Genomic DNA, 13204 nt, shown 5'->3' on the forward strand with positions numbered 1-13204 from the left:
ACTACAAAACATATTTATGTATCATTTTTCGCATATAGCTGAACACTGTTTTATTTTACCTTTATGTTACCAGGCAGTCCCTTGAGATTTGAGGGAGACCTGGCCAAATGGCACACTGGTACAACTGGTAGTTAAGAGAGATTTTTTTTCATTTAGGTGGAGGCTTCAAATAAGTCCAATGCTACAAAATGCTTTGCAATATTTTTGGTTTTATTATTATTATTTAAATAAGCACATCTGACTAAAACGCCAGAATCAACCAACCTTATTAACACAAAGGACAAACATAGCTCACATAAAAACTATACTCCGTGTCAGAAATATCTAATTATGTTACATCTTTACATTCATACACATACACTCATTGACAGTTATGACCATTCTACATAGGATTCCTCACACACACCATCACTTATGCCATATACACAGTTGCACACACACACACACACATTTAAAGCCACAGGTTTCTTCCTCCTAAGTCTGTCAGTGTGTATGAATGATTAGTTAACTATGCTTCCTGTCAAGGATTTAGACATACAGGGAATAAATAAATGTTGGCACCAGAATACACTTTATGCTTGCGTGAATGTAAAAGTAGTGGTTTGTTCTTGCCACGTTTCATCAATATGAGGAAACCTGTTTTCTAATCACAGCAGTGGGATGCACATATTCATATTTTCAGCATCAAACATGATACATTTCTTTTGCATGTTCTGATCATTTTGGTACAGATTACATGTAGTTTACAATGCTGCTGTTTCGTATCAAATCAAAAAGGTCTTTTTTTATCACATACCACATGAGCACAGTATTTACCTGCAGTTCCAATTTACTGCAGTTTCCTAAACAACAGAGTTTTTTTAAGATTTCAGCAAAACACCCATGCCCAGATTTACACATTAGTGGCACAACACTGGAGTTAACACATAACACTGAAATACCATTTTGGGCAGAAGTGAGAAGCCATGTGTTGTGTTTACAAATAGCTTTTTTGATGTGAATAACAAAATGAGAATCAAGAATGTATCAATGAATTTGGTCAATGGGATAATTACAAAGAAACAGCCACTAGTTCACTATTTACTGGGCAAGAAAACAGCAGCAGTGTCAAGTACAGGCAAGTTGATGTAAGTGAGGTAAAACATGCAAAAAAATGTTCACACAGTCACATAAGTACACAGAAATGTGTACTTCCATACTATGCACACACAGGAACACACATTCATTTTCACAAGTAATGCACAACCCTGAATGGTCACAGTCAAAATGGTTTTCAAAATATTAAGATTCATATGAGGCCAAAGGAGCATTGGGAAAACCATCATGAACTGTCATACCTGTTAGTATGGGAGATGAAAAATGTGTGAGTGTGAGTGTGAGTGTGAGTGAGAGTGTATTTTCAAGGTGGAGCAGTTAAAAGTAGTCTCGTCTTCGTGAATCGTCACTGACGAAGGAGGGGTTCCACTGGGCAGGGTAGATGCATGAGTGGCGAGAGCCCGGCAGACCCGGGAACGGATACAGGCCGTTTCTCTCCAGGTCTGAGTTACGCAGCGCAGGCTGAGGGAAGAAGCACAAAAGGAATGTCAGTTTCCAAATCTAGTAAAGTGATGCATCAGCTTTGTCCAAAATCCACTGTAATAAAATGTGTGCAATTTGTCTCCTCACAGAGTAGTAAATGTCGGTCATCTGCAGCAGGTTCTTGGTGCTGCCGTTCTCTTGCATCTCTATGGTCTCTCTGCCCCACTCCGTGGATATGCGGTTATTTTTGGGGAAGTCTGCATACGGTGACATCTGCAGGTCTCCACTCTTGAAGATGATCTTGTTGATGTCATTCTTGTCTTTTCTGAGAGATCAAATTATGGAAAAAGAAATATGAAACATTTGCCACAATTCACAAAAACAGTTATTAAAACTGTCATCAAGCCATCCAAAATGAGACAATGCTGTTTTTTTTTTAATATAATTGTAATGTAATTTAACATATCATATATTTGTGTATTTTTCACAAGAAAGGTGTTAAATACTCAGAAGTTACTTACTTGCAGCAGGTGACAATGAGAGCGATAATAAGGATGAGGAGCAGAGCGCCCCCTGCAGGTGACACTACAACTGCAATCAGCTTGTAAACTGCAACAAAAATATTTAACCCAATGACTCAACAATCTTCCATTGAACACCATCAATACTGGTCAATTTAGTTTTTCTGGGTTTTTTTTACACACTTACAATTTCCACAGTTGAATCCTCCAAATCCAAACATGCATCTGAAAGCAGAGACAGAATCTTAAATCTCACAATATTACCACATTGATGTAATGAGTGGTAAGAATAAATAATAATAAATAATCAAGCTGAACTTACGGGACACAGGTGCCATTAACCAGCTTGGAGCCATCTCCACATTCTGAAACAAAACATTTTGTTAATTAAACAAATAGACAAATAAACAAACAAACTTTTAGTCATTTCCACATTTTACTAAGTAACTGGATGGTTCAGATTAACCAGCAGAAACAGAGAGAAAGAGCTGACCTAGGCAGGACAAGTCATCGGGATTGTGCTTGTAGTATCCCTGAAAACACTGGCAGTAGGCTGTTCCGCCGCTGTCTGTGCAGGTGGAACGCTCGGCATCGCACTGAGCCTTCTGAGCCACACACAGACTCTCCACTGGAACACAGTGCAAACACAAGTCAGTCGAGAGTGCAATGACACAGGACGTCCAAGAAACACCAGGTATTAACTTGTCTGTTTCTCTGTGTTTCAATATCAGGTATCTACCAAAACCACCCCTACATAAAACTACAACTGACTGCCCTCTAGTGGCTACACATATATCATTTAGGCAAAGACAAATGCATTTGCTATACACTGAGGTCATTCCATGTGCTTTACAGAAATAAAACAGCACAATGGAACACACATACAAATTAAACTTTAAAGAGCGGAAGCACAACTTAAATCTCTAAAGTATGGTTTCAAACAAATATAATTTGAAGCAAGGCAACAGGATCAAAGTTAAAAACAAGGACTGGTGCACTAGTTAAATTCAAGATTGAGAGTAAAAAGAAAAGAATTCATTTAAATTTACTTTCATAGTGGACCTTAACCACTTTTACGTTAGTTGAAAACAGTGCATGACCATGTTGTCTGCAGCTGTTCCATTTACCGTGATAAGTGAGCTGGTGGTGCAGGACCACGCGACAGTGGGTCGTCGAGGAACTGCAGTTGCTGAGCGACATCTGGATGCTGTTGAAGACCTCGGTGCTCGTCACGTCAGTGGAGATGGAAAACATGCTGACGGCTGAGATTCGGACGCCGTCCTCCTCTCTGCGGGGGGGAAGGAGTTTAGAGGTCAATGCAGATGTCGACACAGTGCGGTGCCATTTATCAGAAACGGATTCCGAATACTTGTACATTTTGGATGCTTCAGAAACCAAATAGCACTTTGTGTGATTTGGAAGCTGCATCGAGAATCAGAAAGGTGACAGTGATTGCAGGAACTCACTTCTTATTCAGGGTTGAGCGGCTGTAACCTCGAAGGACAGACAATGAAGCGTTGAGCTGCAGTGGAGACAGTACGACAGTGTGTGTCAGTAACACATGTTTAAAAATACATGTTAGAAATGCTTTCTGACAGATGAGCAGAGGAGGCCCCTCTCACCAGCTGAATAATCTCTCTCTGGATCTCATGCATGGTGACACTCTTGAAGATAACGGGGTCCTGTGGTTGTCTGTTCACACTGAACGTTCCCAGAAATGTCTTTGCTATGGCGTGAACGGGGGGAAACAATAAACGGCCTTTGAGAAAGCAACCCAACAAGAAAAACAATAATCAGTATGTATAGATACAGTATATATGCACATACCTCTGGTGCAGAGGCGTCCATCCTCGAGGTCAAAGCCGAGTGGACATTCACAGCTGAAGGAGCCTCGTGTGTTCACACACCTGGACCCGAGTGGGCAGGGATTCCTCTGACATTCATTCACATCTGAAAACCCAGGACACAAAGGTATTACCATATATAAAAAAGGTTTAAATAGAGAGAAGAGAAGACAAGAGAAGACAAGAGAAGAGAAGAGAAGCTCACCTTGGTTGCAGGTTGGTCCTGTCCATGCCTGCTGACAGTGACATGTGTACTGGTGCCTTTTATAGCTCACACACATCCCTCCGTTCATACAGGGGTTTGACACACACAAGTTTCCTGCAGTTGAAACAAAACAGTGGCATTTTGACATGACATTCGTGAAACTTATCCTCTGCAAACATTTCTCTGCAACCTTCATTGTGTTTATCAGGTGAATTTGATTCACAGAACCTGGAAAGAATAAAATAATCCGCTCCAAAGTCATTGGTAAATTTAGAGCACATTAGAGGATTTTCCCACACAGAGATCACAAGAAAATCTTTACAAAACCTCAACTCTTTGTAGTTCAATCATGAAATGATGTCAATAAATGGAAGCTGTGAAAACTCCCACAGTGCTAACCTCGAATTTCATCATTATGCAAGAAATCATTTAAAAGACATAATCTGGCGGAATTATTTGAGAGTTACCCAGACCTTTTTTCCTCATAACTGCACACTGCACATTTTGTATATTTACATTCAGCAAGACAACAATTTTGAGAAGCTGTGTTCACCTCATACTTCACGTAAAACAACAACATCTGCTGTGGAAAAATTGTGAAGCATTAACGGCAACTTTCGGCACAGCTCTTACTTCCTGCAGTAAAAGAAGGGTATGAACTCACTTGCAGGTGGCGGTGTCTTCGTGGGTGGGGTGACAGTGGGTGACGTTGTCGCCAACAGTTCTGTGGTTGTCTGTTTCCCAGTGGTACGCCTCTGAGCCTCTGTACTCCTGGTTGGGGTGCTGCGGGTGGAGGTGGTGATGATCTGCTGGCTATGAGAGGTGGTGGCACCCACTGTGCCTGTTTCTACCTGCAGGGTGGTAGGGTAAGTGGAGTCAGCTTTTCCAGTTGAGGGCCCCACTGTTGGAATTGGTGACACAGGCTGAGTTGGGTGTACTGCAGAAGTCTGCAGGGCCGGGGTGGAGGCTGTCGTGGAGGACGTAGTGGCCTCGGTGTGTAATTCTGGAGCTGAGCCGCTAGCGGTGCTGCTGAAACTAGAGGATGAGGTTGCAGACAGAGGAGTGGTGGTGGTGGTGGTGGTGGAGGAGGAGGAGGAGGAGGAGGAGGAGGCAGTGGCTTTGAAAGTATCCACTTCTGTTACTTGTGGTCTGTGAAAGACAGAATAAAAGCTTAGACTCTCACCTGCTCCTGACAAGTAAAATTCCAGGTCCAGTGTGAGACATTTAGGATGGTTTAAACTGACTACGCTCATAATATACTACTATATATAATCACTTGTATTGTTTATTGTAAATTCCTAGCCTTAGAATAACGGTGTGTTCTATTTACATCGGAGGTCGGAACCGATCACTTCCAAGTTGACCTTGTTTCATTTAAGAAGTGGGAAAAAACATGGATGCAAACTTATCCTGTGCTAATCAGTGTTAGCAATACCAGTCAATAAGAACACTCGCTCTACATGATGTTTATGACTGATTTACAGTGAAACAAATAACAGTAAAAGTAGCAGTGTTTCTTTTTTGCTCAGACTTTCGGACATGGAATTTCAAGTTCCGACTACAACTGGAATGCATCATAAAACTTTTATGCTGCTTTACTCATTTTGATCTTTTAGTATTATTGTTGTTGTTGTACTTTTTATTCCTTGTTAATTGTGTTTGTTTGTTTCTTGTCATCTTGTTTGGCTTTCATTAATATTTTCTGTGAAAATAGAGTTACTATTATCACTGTGGGAAAGGGCTTTGCTTTACAAATGCTACCATCTTGTGCCGCCATGTTTCTAGGCAGCCTGAACAGACACACAAGCCAATGTTTCACTTTTTTTTTTAGCATAAGCTTACTACGATCTTTCTTTTATGTGAAGGTCAACGTAGTTTCCTGACACTCTTTGGAATTGGAAGAAGAGTGAATGGAGGAGTCCTCCATTTGTCGCACTCTGCAGACACACTGGACCTTTCAAAACCATTAATCCATTAATCCATTAAAAGTCCTAGTGCTGTTTAATCTACATCAGCATTCAAGGAAGTTGGAACCAAGCAACCAGTCATCACATCACCTAAAAGTATCACAACTCCCATTTTGGAGCCTCAGAATTGTAATTTAGCTGGTGCTATGATGAAGTTTCGCAACCAGACGATCAGAGGCATCACCTTCTAATAGGCTTCTATTGGAAAGTAATAGTCAATCACACTGGAGGCGTGTCATGTGCGCTGTGCTTTAGTGTCTATTTTCCTACACATAGGAACATCATGTTCTATTCAGATAGAGCTCAAACTACAGATTGAGATCATTCACTCCTCAGGAAGATAATACTGACATTATAAATTAAGTGAGAAGGCTCATTTTCCCACACTTCCATTCGAAAGGATTTATTTTTGCAACTATCTGCCCCCTGGTGGTTATTCTATATACTGTTCTTTCCTGACTGACAAGGAAACTGGAAAAATGTCTTTATTACAGTTGTATGACAAATAATGCAACATACCTCTCTGTTACAGGGACAGGAGTGGTGGAACGGAAGGTCTCAGTAACCACTGTTGAAGGGCCAGTCAGAGAGCCGTCCATTTCAGAAGTATTGATACTGACTGTAGGGGGTGCTGTGGTCAGACCCAAGTCCATGCTGTGCCCCTCTGTGCCCTCCTGGTTCTGAGTGCTGGGGCTGTGGTCTGCAGTGGAGGACTCAGTGGAGGTCATGACGTAAGAGTCTGACTCCAGGTCAGTCCCTGAGGTGTCGGTGGGAGCTCGTGAAGGTGAGGTAACAGGAGGTGGGGATGAAACTGACATGTCAGATTGGTCGGTGCTGAGCTCGCTCACTGTGAGAGGTGGCGTTGACTCGGATGACTCTTCCGATGCTGAGGTTTGCTGATGCCGTGTGGCGTTAGGGGGCTCAGTTAAACTTGGGGTTCCAGTCTCGGAAAACATCCCCTTAAAAGACTGGGTCAAGTGTTGGTCTGTTGTGTCCCTGCTGTCACTTCTAGGGGACGGGTGGGTGTAGTCCTCAGTCTCCGTAGACCTGGCGGGAATAACCCCGGTAGAGGGAGGCTGATGAGATTTGGAGTCATCAGTAAATGCGGACGAGGTGCTGTTGCCAGAGGACGAGGTCACAGACAGCAGAGTCCTCTCCCCTGCGCGACTAATGGCAGTGGAAGTGTAGATGCTGTCGGTGTGAATGACCGTCTGTGACGCCAAGGCTGTGGTGTCCCTCTGCCACAGAGTGCTGCCTGAGTTGTCCTGGGGTTGGCTGGTGTCTTCTGTCTGTCCTCTGGACTTCCAGGACACAACGCGGGAGACGTCTGGTGTCTGGTCTGTATTAACAAAGTCCTGGCTGCTGCTGCTACTGATGCTACTGCTGCTGCTACTGCTGCTACTACTACTGATGCTGCTGCTGCTGCTGCTACTACTACTGATGCTGCTGCCGCTGCTGCTACTGATGCTACTACTACTGATGCTGCTGCTGCTGCTGCTGCTGCTGCTACTACTACTGATGCTGCTGCTGCTGCTGCTACTACTACTGATGCTGCTGCTGCTGCTGCTACTACTGATACTACTACTACTGATGCTGCTGCTGCTCCCACTGCTGCTGCTGCTGCTGCTGGCCTCAGTGGTGGCAACGACAAGGGTGGAGGTCAGTGGCTCAGGAGACAGACTGCTGGTCGCCAGTGAGCTGCTGCTCGTTTCTGTGAAGGTCTGTGTCCGCTCACCGTCTGTGGGAAAAGACAACAAAAGTTGTAAATTAAAGATTTGTGACAAACTCTACAGTCTGTTTATACTACAGTATTTCAAAGGCTTAGTTAGGCCTAGTTCAGTTAACCGATTACTTACAAGTAAAAAAGGATTTAAAAAAACAAAAAATTCACTGGTTCACTAAAATGAAACCATAAACTTGTTTTTGTCTTGCCTTCCTCTGCATTAAGGTCAGCAGGTCAATGCTTGTACAGATCATCAACCACATTTGACATGTCGTTTGTCTAACAATGCATATTTAATGTGCTTCAAATTACAACTGTTAACTGTTCCAGTCGCATACGCTGTGGCCACCAGAGGGTGCTCACCATGCAGCCTGCAGAGACAGAGGGAGAGATAGACGCTGTCAAGGGCTGGAGCTGCTGCAACAGGGGCAATCATTTTGGGTGGAGAACAACTGGCAGCCGAGCTGGTTTGCTCTAACAAAGGCTTTAAGTCCTAAATATGGTGGTGACAGTCTCCGCAGGGACTCAGCCGTTTCCTTCCTAAAGCTGAGTGAGCACAAGGCACCAGCAGAAAGCTGTCACCATGGATCTGGGCGTGTGTTCATTGTCTGTTTTTATTAAGTCATACTTACAACAACCCAGAGGTGAAATGTGAAGAAAGGAAGGATGTTTTGGAGTTGAGATTGTTGCTTTAGAGTTTTATATATATTTAACCTTGAATGCCCTGAGAATGTGTTCTTAACTCATTACTTTAAAGCTGCATCAAATTATTATTATTTGTTCACTTCAGGCAGAGAGAAAGAAACTAAAATCACTACTTATCATATTATATGGGATAACATTACCTTCATGTTCATGTGACTAACTTAAGTCACATATTAACAACATTTTGGTCTCAACCAAACCGCTGGAATGTGTTTTAGAAGTAAATCAAGAAGCAGATTTTAAGACTCGATATTGAGAACATCTGGTGATATAATGGGATCATTAAGTGGACATGAGGATAAAGAACGCACAAGTGTGTTTTGAGGTCTGTCTCTGACCTAAAGCTTTTTCTCGGTCGGTCCGAGTGAGTGATAAATCATAAACAAAAAAGTATCTCTGTACAATTTCCGTAAAAAATATACACTATATCTACGCTCTCCAGCCACTTGCAAATATGTAATCAGCAAATTACATGGTAGCAACTGCATGCATTCACGAGGTCAAGTTGACCTGCTGGAAGTTCAAACTGAGCATCACAATGAGGAGGAAATGTTGTTTTAGTGACTTTGAACGTAGCACGTTTGTTGGCGCTAGATGAACTGGTCTGAGTATATCAGAAAGTGCTGGTCTACTGGGATTTTGATGCACGATCATCTCTAGGGATTATAGAGAAGGGTCCGAAAAAGAGGAAAATATCCAGTGTGCAGCAGTTCTCTGGGCAAAAATGCCTTGTAGATGATAGAGGTCAGAGGAGAATGACCAGATTTGCACAGCAGACGACCACACAAAATCACAACACTGATAATTATCGATATTGACTGCGTTTTGGCCACATGGCCCGGCTCTAGCCTGAGAGAGTCTTATCTGGCCGGCTTCCAGTAGTACTGCAGTCTCTCTGTGTGGATGTCTGAGCATCATGACTGCCAGTAGATGACAGACTTCAATAGCAACAAATCCTACGGGGTCTAGAGGGGGAACTGGGCCACCAGACTCTTAGTTTTCACTCTCACTTCCTCTGCATGTGTCTCTCTCATTATTTCATTTTCTCTCTCTGGATACTCTGGATACAGTCCGAGCAGCAGAACTCAGACTGGAACGAGGTGTTGGCAACAAGTGAAGGACACTCCCAGATTCTCTGCTGTTTATCACTCAGCTCTGGTATTAACACAGTAGTCACTGTTGGTTCTTTTTCCACATCTGTTACACTTAGCGTCTGTTACACTGTGGCTTATGTGTTGTAAGATTATTATATACGATAATAAGCATCGATAGCATGAAGTCGCAGTTGATAATACCTGCTGCTGCAGAGGCGTTTGAGACTGGTCAGGTAGTTTTTTTCAAATCGGCAGATATTGATAATTGACATGATAAATGTCATATGATTAATGACTGATTTTTACTTTTCGGATAATGTGGGAAAAAAAACAGTTAATGGTCGTTTAAAACTTCATTATGAACAGAAATATTTCACATCTGACATGTTATGTATGAGCTAAGCTCGAAATTCGGTATGTGAACCTGCGTGTGATCCTGGAGTCAGGAAAGGTGAATCATCAAGTGATTCATTTCCACGATCCTTCCTTCAGCAGAATCTTTAGTGACATCATGGTGGACTTCAGATCCTCCAGACTTTTCTTTTAAACTGTTTCATTACATTTAAATTAGATAATTAACACATACGTATGGTTTCTAAAGCATTTTTACACAAGACAACAGACCTGAAACCGATTTTTTACCTATTTAAAGAACCAAATCATTAACAACGAGACCACTATGACTCGTGGTTAACTATGACCACTAAAAAGGTTTGTCTTCTTTAACCACTATAAAACTATATACTACAATAGTGTGGTCGTGTAGAGTTTAAAGACACGTTCTCCTGAAACCACAAGTAATGTCGGTGAATATGGCTTCTAACCTTTGCAGTTTACTTTTGGTTCAAATGATGCTTCTTTCATCTTGAGTGCTAGATTTAAAAAGTATGCCTGCTTCTCTTGTTTATGGTAAACACTATTTATAATAACTGGACCAGTAGTAAGATCACTCACCACGGCTGTGTTTGAAATGGAATTGACATCCGCATGAACTCAAGACTTCCTATGGCAACAGCAGCACTTCAGCTTAGACAAGAAACCAGCAAATATGTCAAGTGAGGTTTAGAGAGTGAGAGTGGCAGTTCCACGAGGGTTTCATTTGTGTTTGTCAAACTGGGTACAAGTTGAAAAAGTGGTGTTTCCCATTAGTTGGCAATTAAATATAATAAAAAAAATAATGAGGTAAAAACACGTGGAGTATTCTGATCTTAGTTCCATAGTCGTATATGTTTTAATCTGATTAGCATCATGGAGTTTGAGTTTTCACAACAGTGGACAAGCGTAGATGTGAGTCCCAGTAGAAGTGTGAAACATATAAACGGGAATATGGATGGAATATTCCTTCAGCCTCTGTCAGTTTGAAGTAGTGGGAAATGATCTACTTTAGAATAAGTTAATAGAGAGAAACTAATAATAATAATAATAATAATAATACATATCATAATGATTTAAATTCAATGTGATTTATTTTTTAAGACATTTCCAAGCTCAAATGCAAAATATTCACTAGTTCTGAATATAATTTGATTTACTCAACACTGTAAACTAAACTGAGAAGTTTATCTGATCTGCTGCATAAAAACACAGATTATATACTGTTTATACTGCAATATACCGTAGTAATTGTTGAAAAAATATTGTTGTTATAAAAAAATTTTCAGTTGGACATTCTACTATAACTATAAAAGGGTTATAACACATTTTCGCTGCTGTCCCTGGTCACATCAAAACAAAGCTTATGTATTTGTTTCTGGTTCTCCCATCTCCTTCTCCAGACAATGCAAACCATGTTTACTACCATGTAACACACTGATAACACATTGATAACTCATCCTATTTTAAAAAGAAAACCTGAACTTTTCCTTTAACTAGCTGCCTCAATCATAACCTGTTCACTGATGCTTTAACTTCATCAGGATCTCAACTTCTTTTTTGTTTTGTTTTTAACCTTTTGTCTTGGTTTGCTCTAAATTCTATTCGTGTTCAGTTATTCTTTCAATATTTCATGTCCTCATTTTTTTAAATTTTGTAACTAAACTAAATTTAATTTAGTTATTTGTGGGCTTTTGCTTATTACTCTAAACCACACGGTGTTCTATAACGCGATTCGAGTTGTCTTAGAGGGGGGGGAAACTAGTTAAATAGTGCAAAGCACTTGTCTTCATTGAAGACGTGAACTTTTACTGAAGCAGTGATTTGTTGCTGTTGCTCCACCTGTTATACACATGATTCACTGTTTTCATCATAATGGCTCAATTTGGTATATATAAAAAAAACCTTTTAACAAGTGAAAACTGTTCTTGTGGTCGTTTCGGTTAAATGTGAGAAAGCAGAGTGAAGCAGGGTTGCACTTGCCAGTGCAGGCCTCAGTGACAGTGTGGTCTTACCGAAGTTTCTAATAGCAGTGCGTGTTTCACCAGCGTGTGTGAGCAGGAGGTTCCTCTGTGATGGAGATAAACTCTCGCTGGACAATAAACTGGTGGTCGCACTGTTGTCCGCGCTGCTGTGTTCGTATGTGGCGGCTGAATGATAAAATCCCGCGGGATCCGAGCTGCTGTTGCTGGGGGTCTGTGCCCCGAGGGGTCGCGGCAGAGCAAGCAGGAGGAGGCAGACCGACAGAGAGAAACCCAGGACGTGATTCAAAGACCACGTTTCCATGGCTTTCAAGACCGGAAAGCGGCTGCCGATAGTTTCTGAAAACTCGAGTGAACACCGTGGAAGTCTCCCGGGGACACCATGGGAGGGACGTTTCAGCTCCCACTGAAGTTTCGTAAGAATCGGATAAATCCTGAAGCAGGTCCGGTTTGGAGCCGCTACTCGGACGGCGGGTAACGGAAGATAAGAGACGAGGCTGCAGCCTGTTATCAGAGCAGAGGAGCCCGGGCTCCTCCCACACGCATGCGCGCGCGCGCACACATGCACGCACACACAAGTTTGCGCGGCTATTCTTCTTAGGACACTGCACTGACTTCCATTCACTTGGACAGCAAAGCAAAACAAAGCGTAATTCCTAACGTAAATCTACCCTTAGCCTTAAAACCAAATATATCCCTCAAAATTGTCCTCACAGAATCAACATGTCCTCATGGAGGTGCACACATAGATCCCAGGTGGTGATTAAGTCAACATAATTCAACTAGTACTGTGTAATAATGCACCAAAATTGCATTTGAGAACAGTAGTGCAAGTCTGGTCACCTTTTTCTCTACGGAAACCCCCCCACAGTGTTGGAGTACATATTGTTTTACGACACCACCGTAAACATCCATCCATCCATTGTCTACTACTTTATCCTCAGTGTTGTAAAGACTCACAGCTGGCACTCCCCTCTCCTGACCACATGTGCATTTGTTTTCAGCAGAGCCACTGAACACAAGCTGTGGAACCCTGAACCCTGACCCTGATCTTGGTTTTCCACTAACAGACAGTAGGGAGAGTGGAGACAGCCCCCCCATCTCCCCGCAACAAGCCATTTAAGCATCACAAAGATGCAGATGCTCTTAAATTAGGGTACACATTCTGCGTAGTTCCGCTTTAATACCTGCATGAGTGTATGGTTACTAAAATGATTAAATATAGTAAATATAGGATAAATAAAACTTTTTTTCAAATTGGTAATCATGAGGT

At 42.0% G+C, this 13204-nt stretch overlaps 1 protein-coding gene across 1 annotated transcript; it reads right to left on the bottom strand.

Moving 5' to 3' along the window:
- Positions 1 to 189: 189 nt before the first annotated feature.
- heg1 (heart development protein with EGF-like domains 1) lies at positions 190 to 12962 on the bottom strand. The gene is made up of 14 exons (XM_058623056.1): positions 11965 to 12962; positions 6575 to 7793; positions 4753 to 5237; positions 4089 to 4202; positions 3867 to 3989; positions 3662 to 3765; positions 3506 to 3561; positions 3167 to 3327; positions 2533 to 2667; positions 2362 to 2404; positions 2227 to 2264; positions 2040 to 2127; positions 1666 to 1843; positions 190 to 1557 (listed from the first exon to the last, which is right to left on the bottom strand). The coding sequence occupies exons 1-14, from the start codon at positions 12233 to 12235 to the stop codon at positions 1414 to 1416; spliced, it is 3159 nt and encodes a 1052-aa protein (XP_058479039.1). The 5' UTR covers positions 12236 to 12962; the 3' UTR covers positions 190 to 1413.
- Between the last annotated feature and the right edge of the window lie 242 nt (positions 12963 to 13204).

The sequence above is a fragment of the Solea solea genome, chromosome 2 (assembly GCF_958295425.1).
Source record: "Solea solea chromosome 2, fSolSol10.1, whole genome shotgun sequence".
NCBI lineage: Eukaryota > Metazoa > Chordata > Actinopteri > Pleuronectiformes > Soleidae > Solea > Solea solea.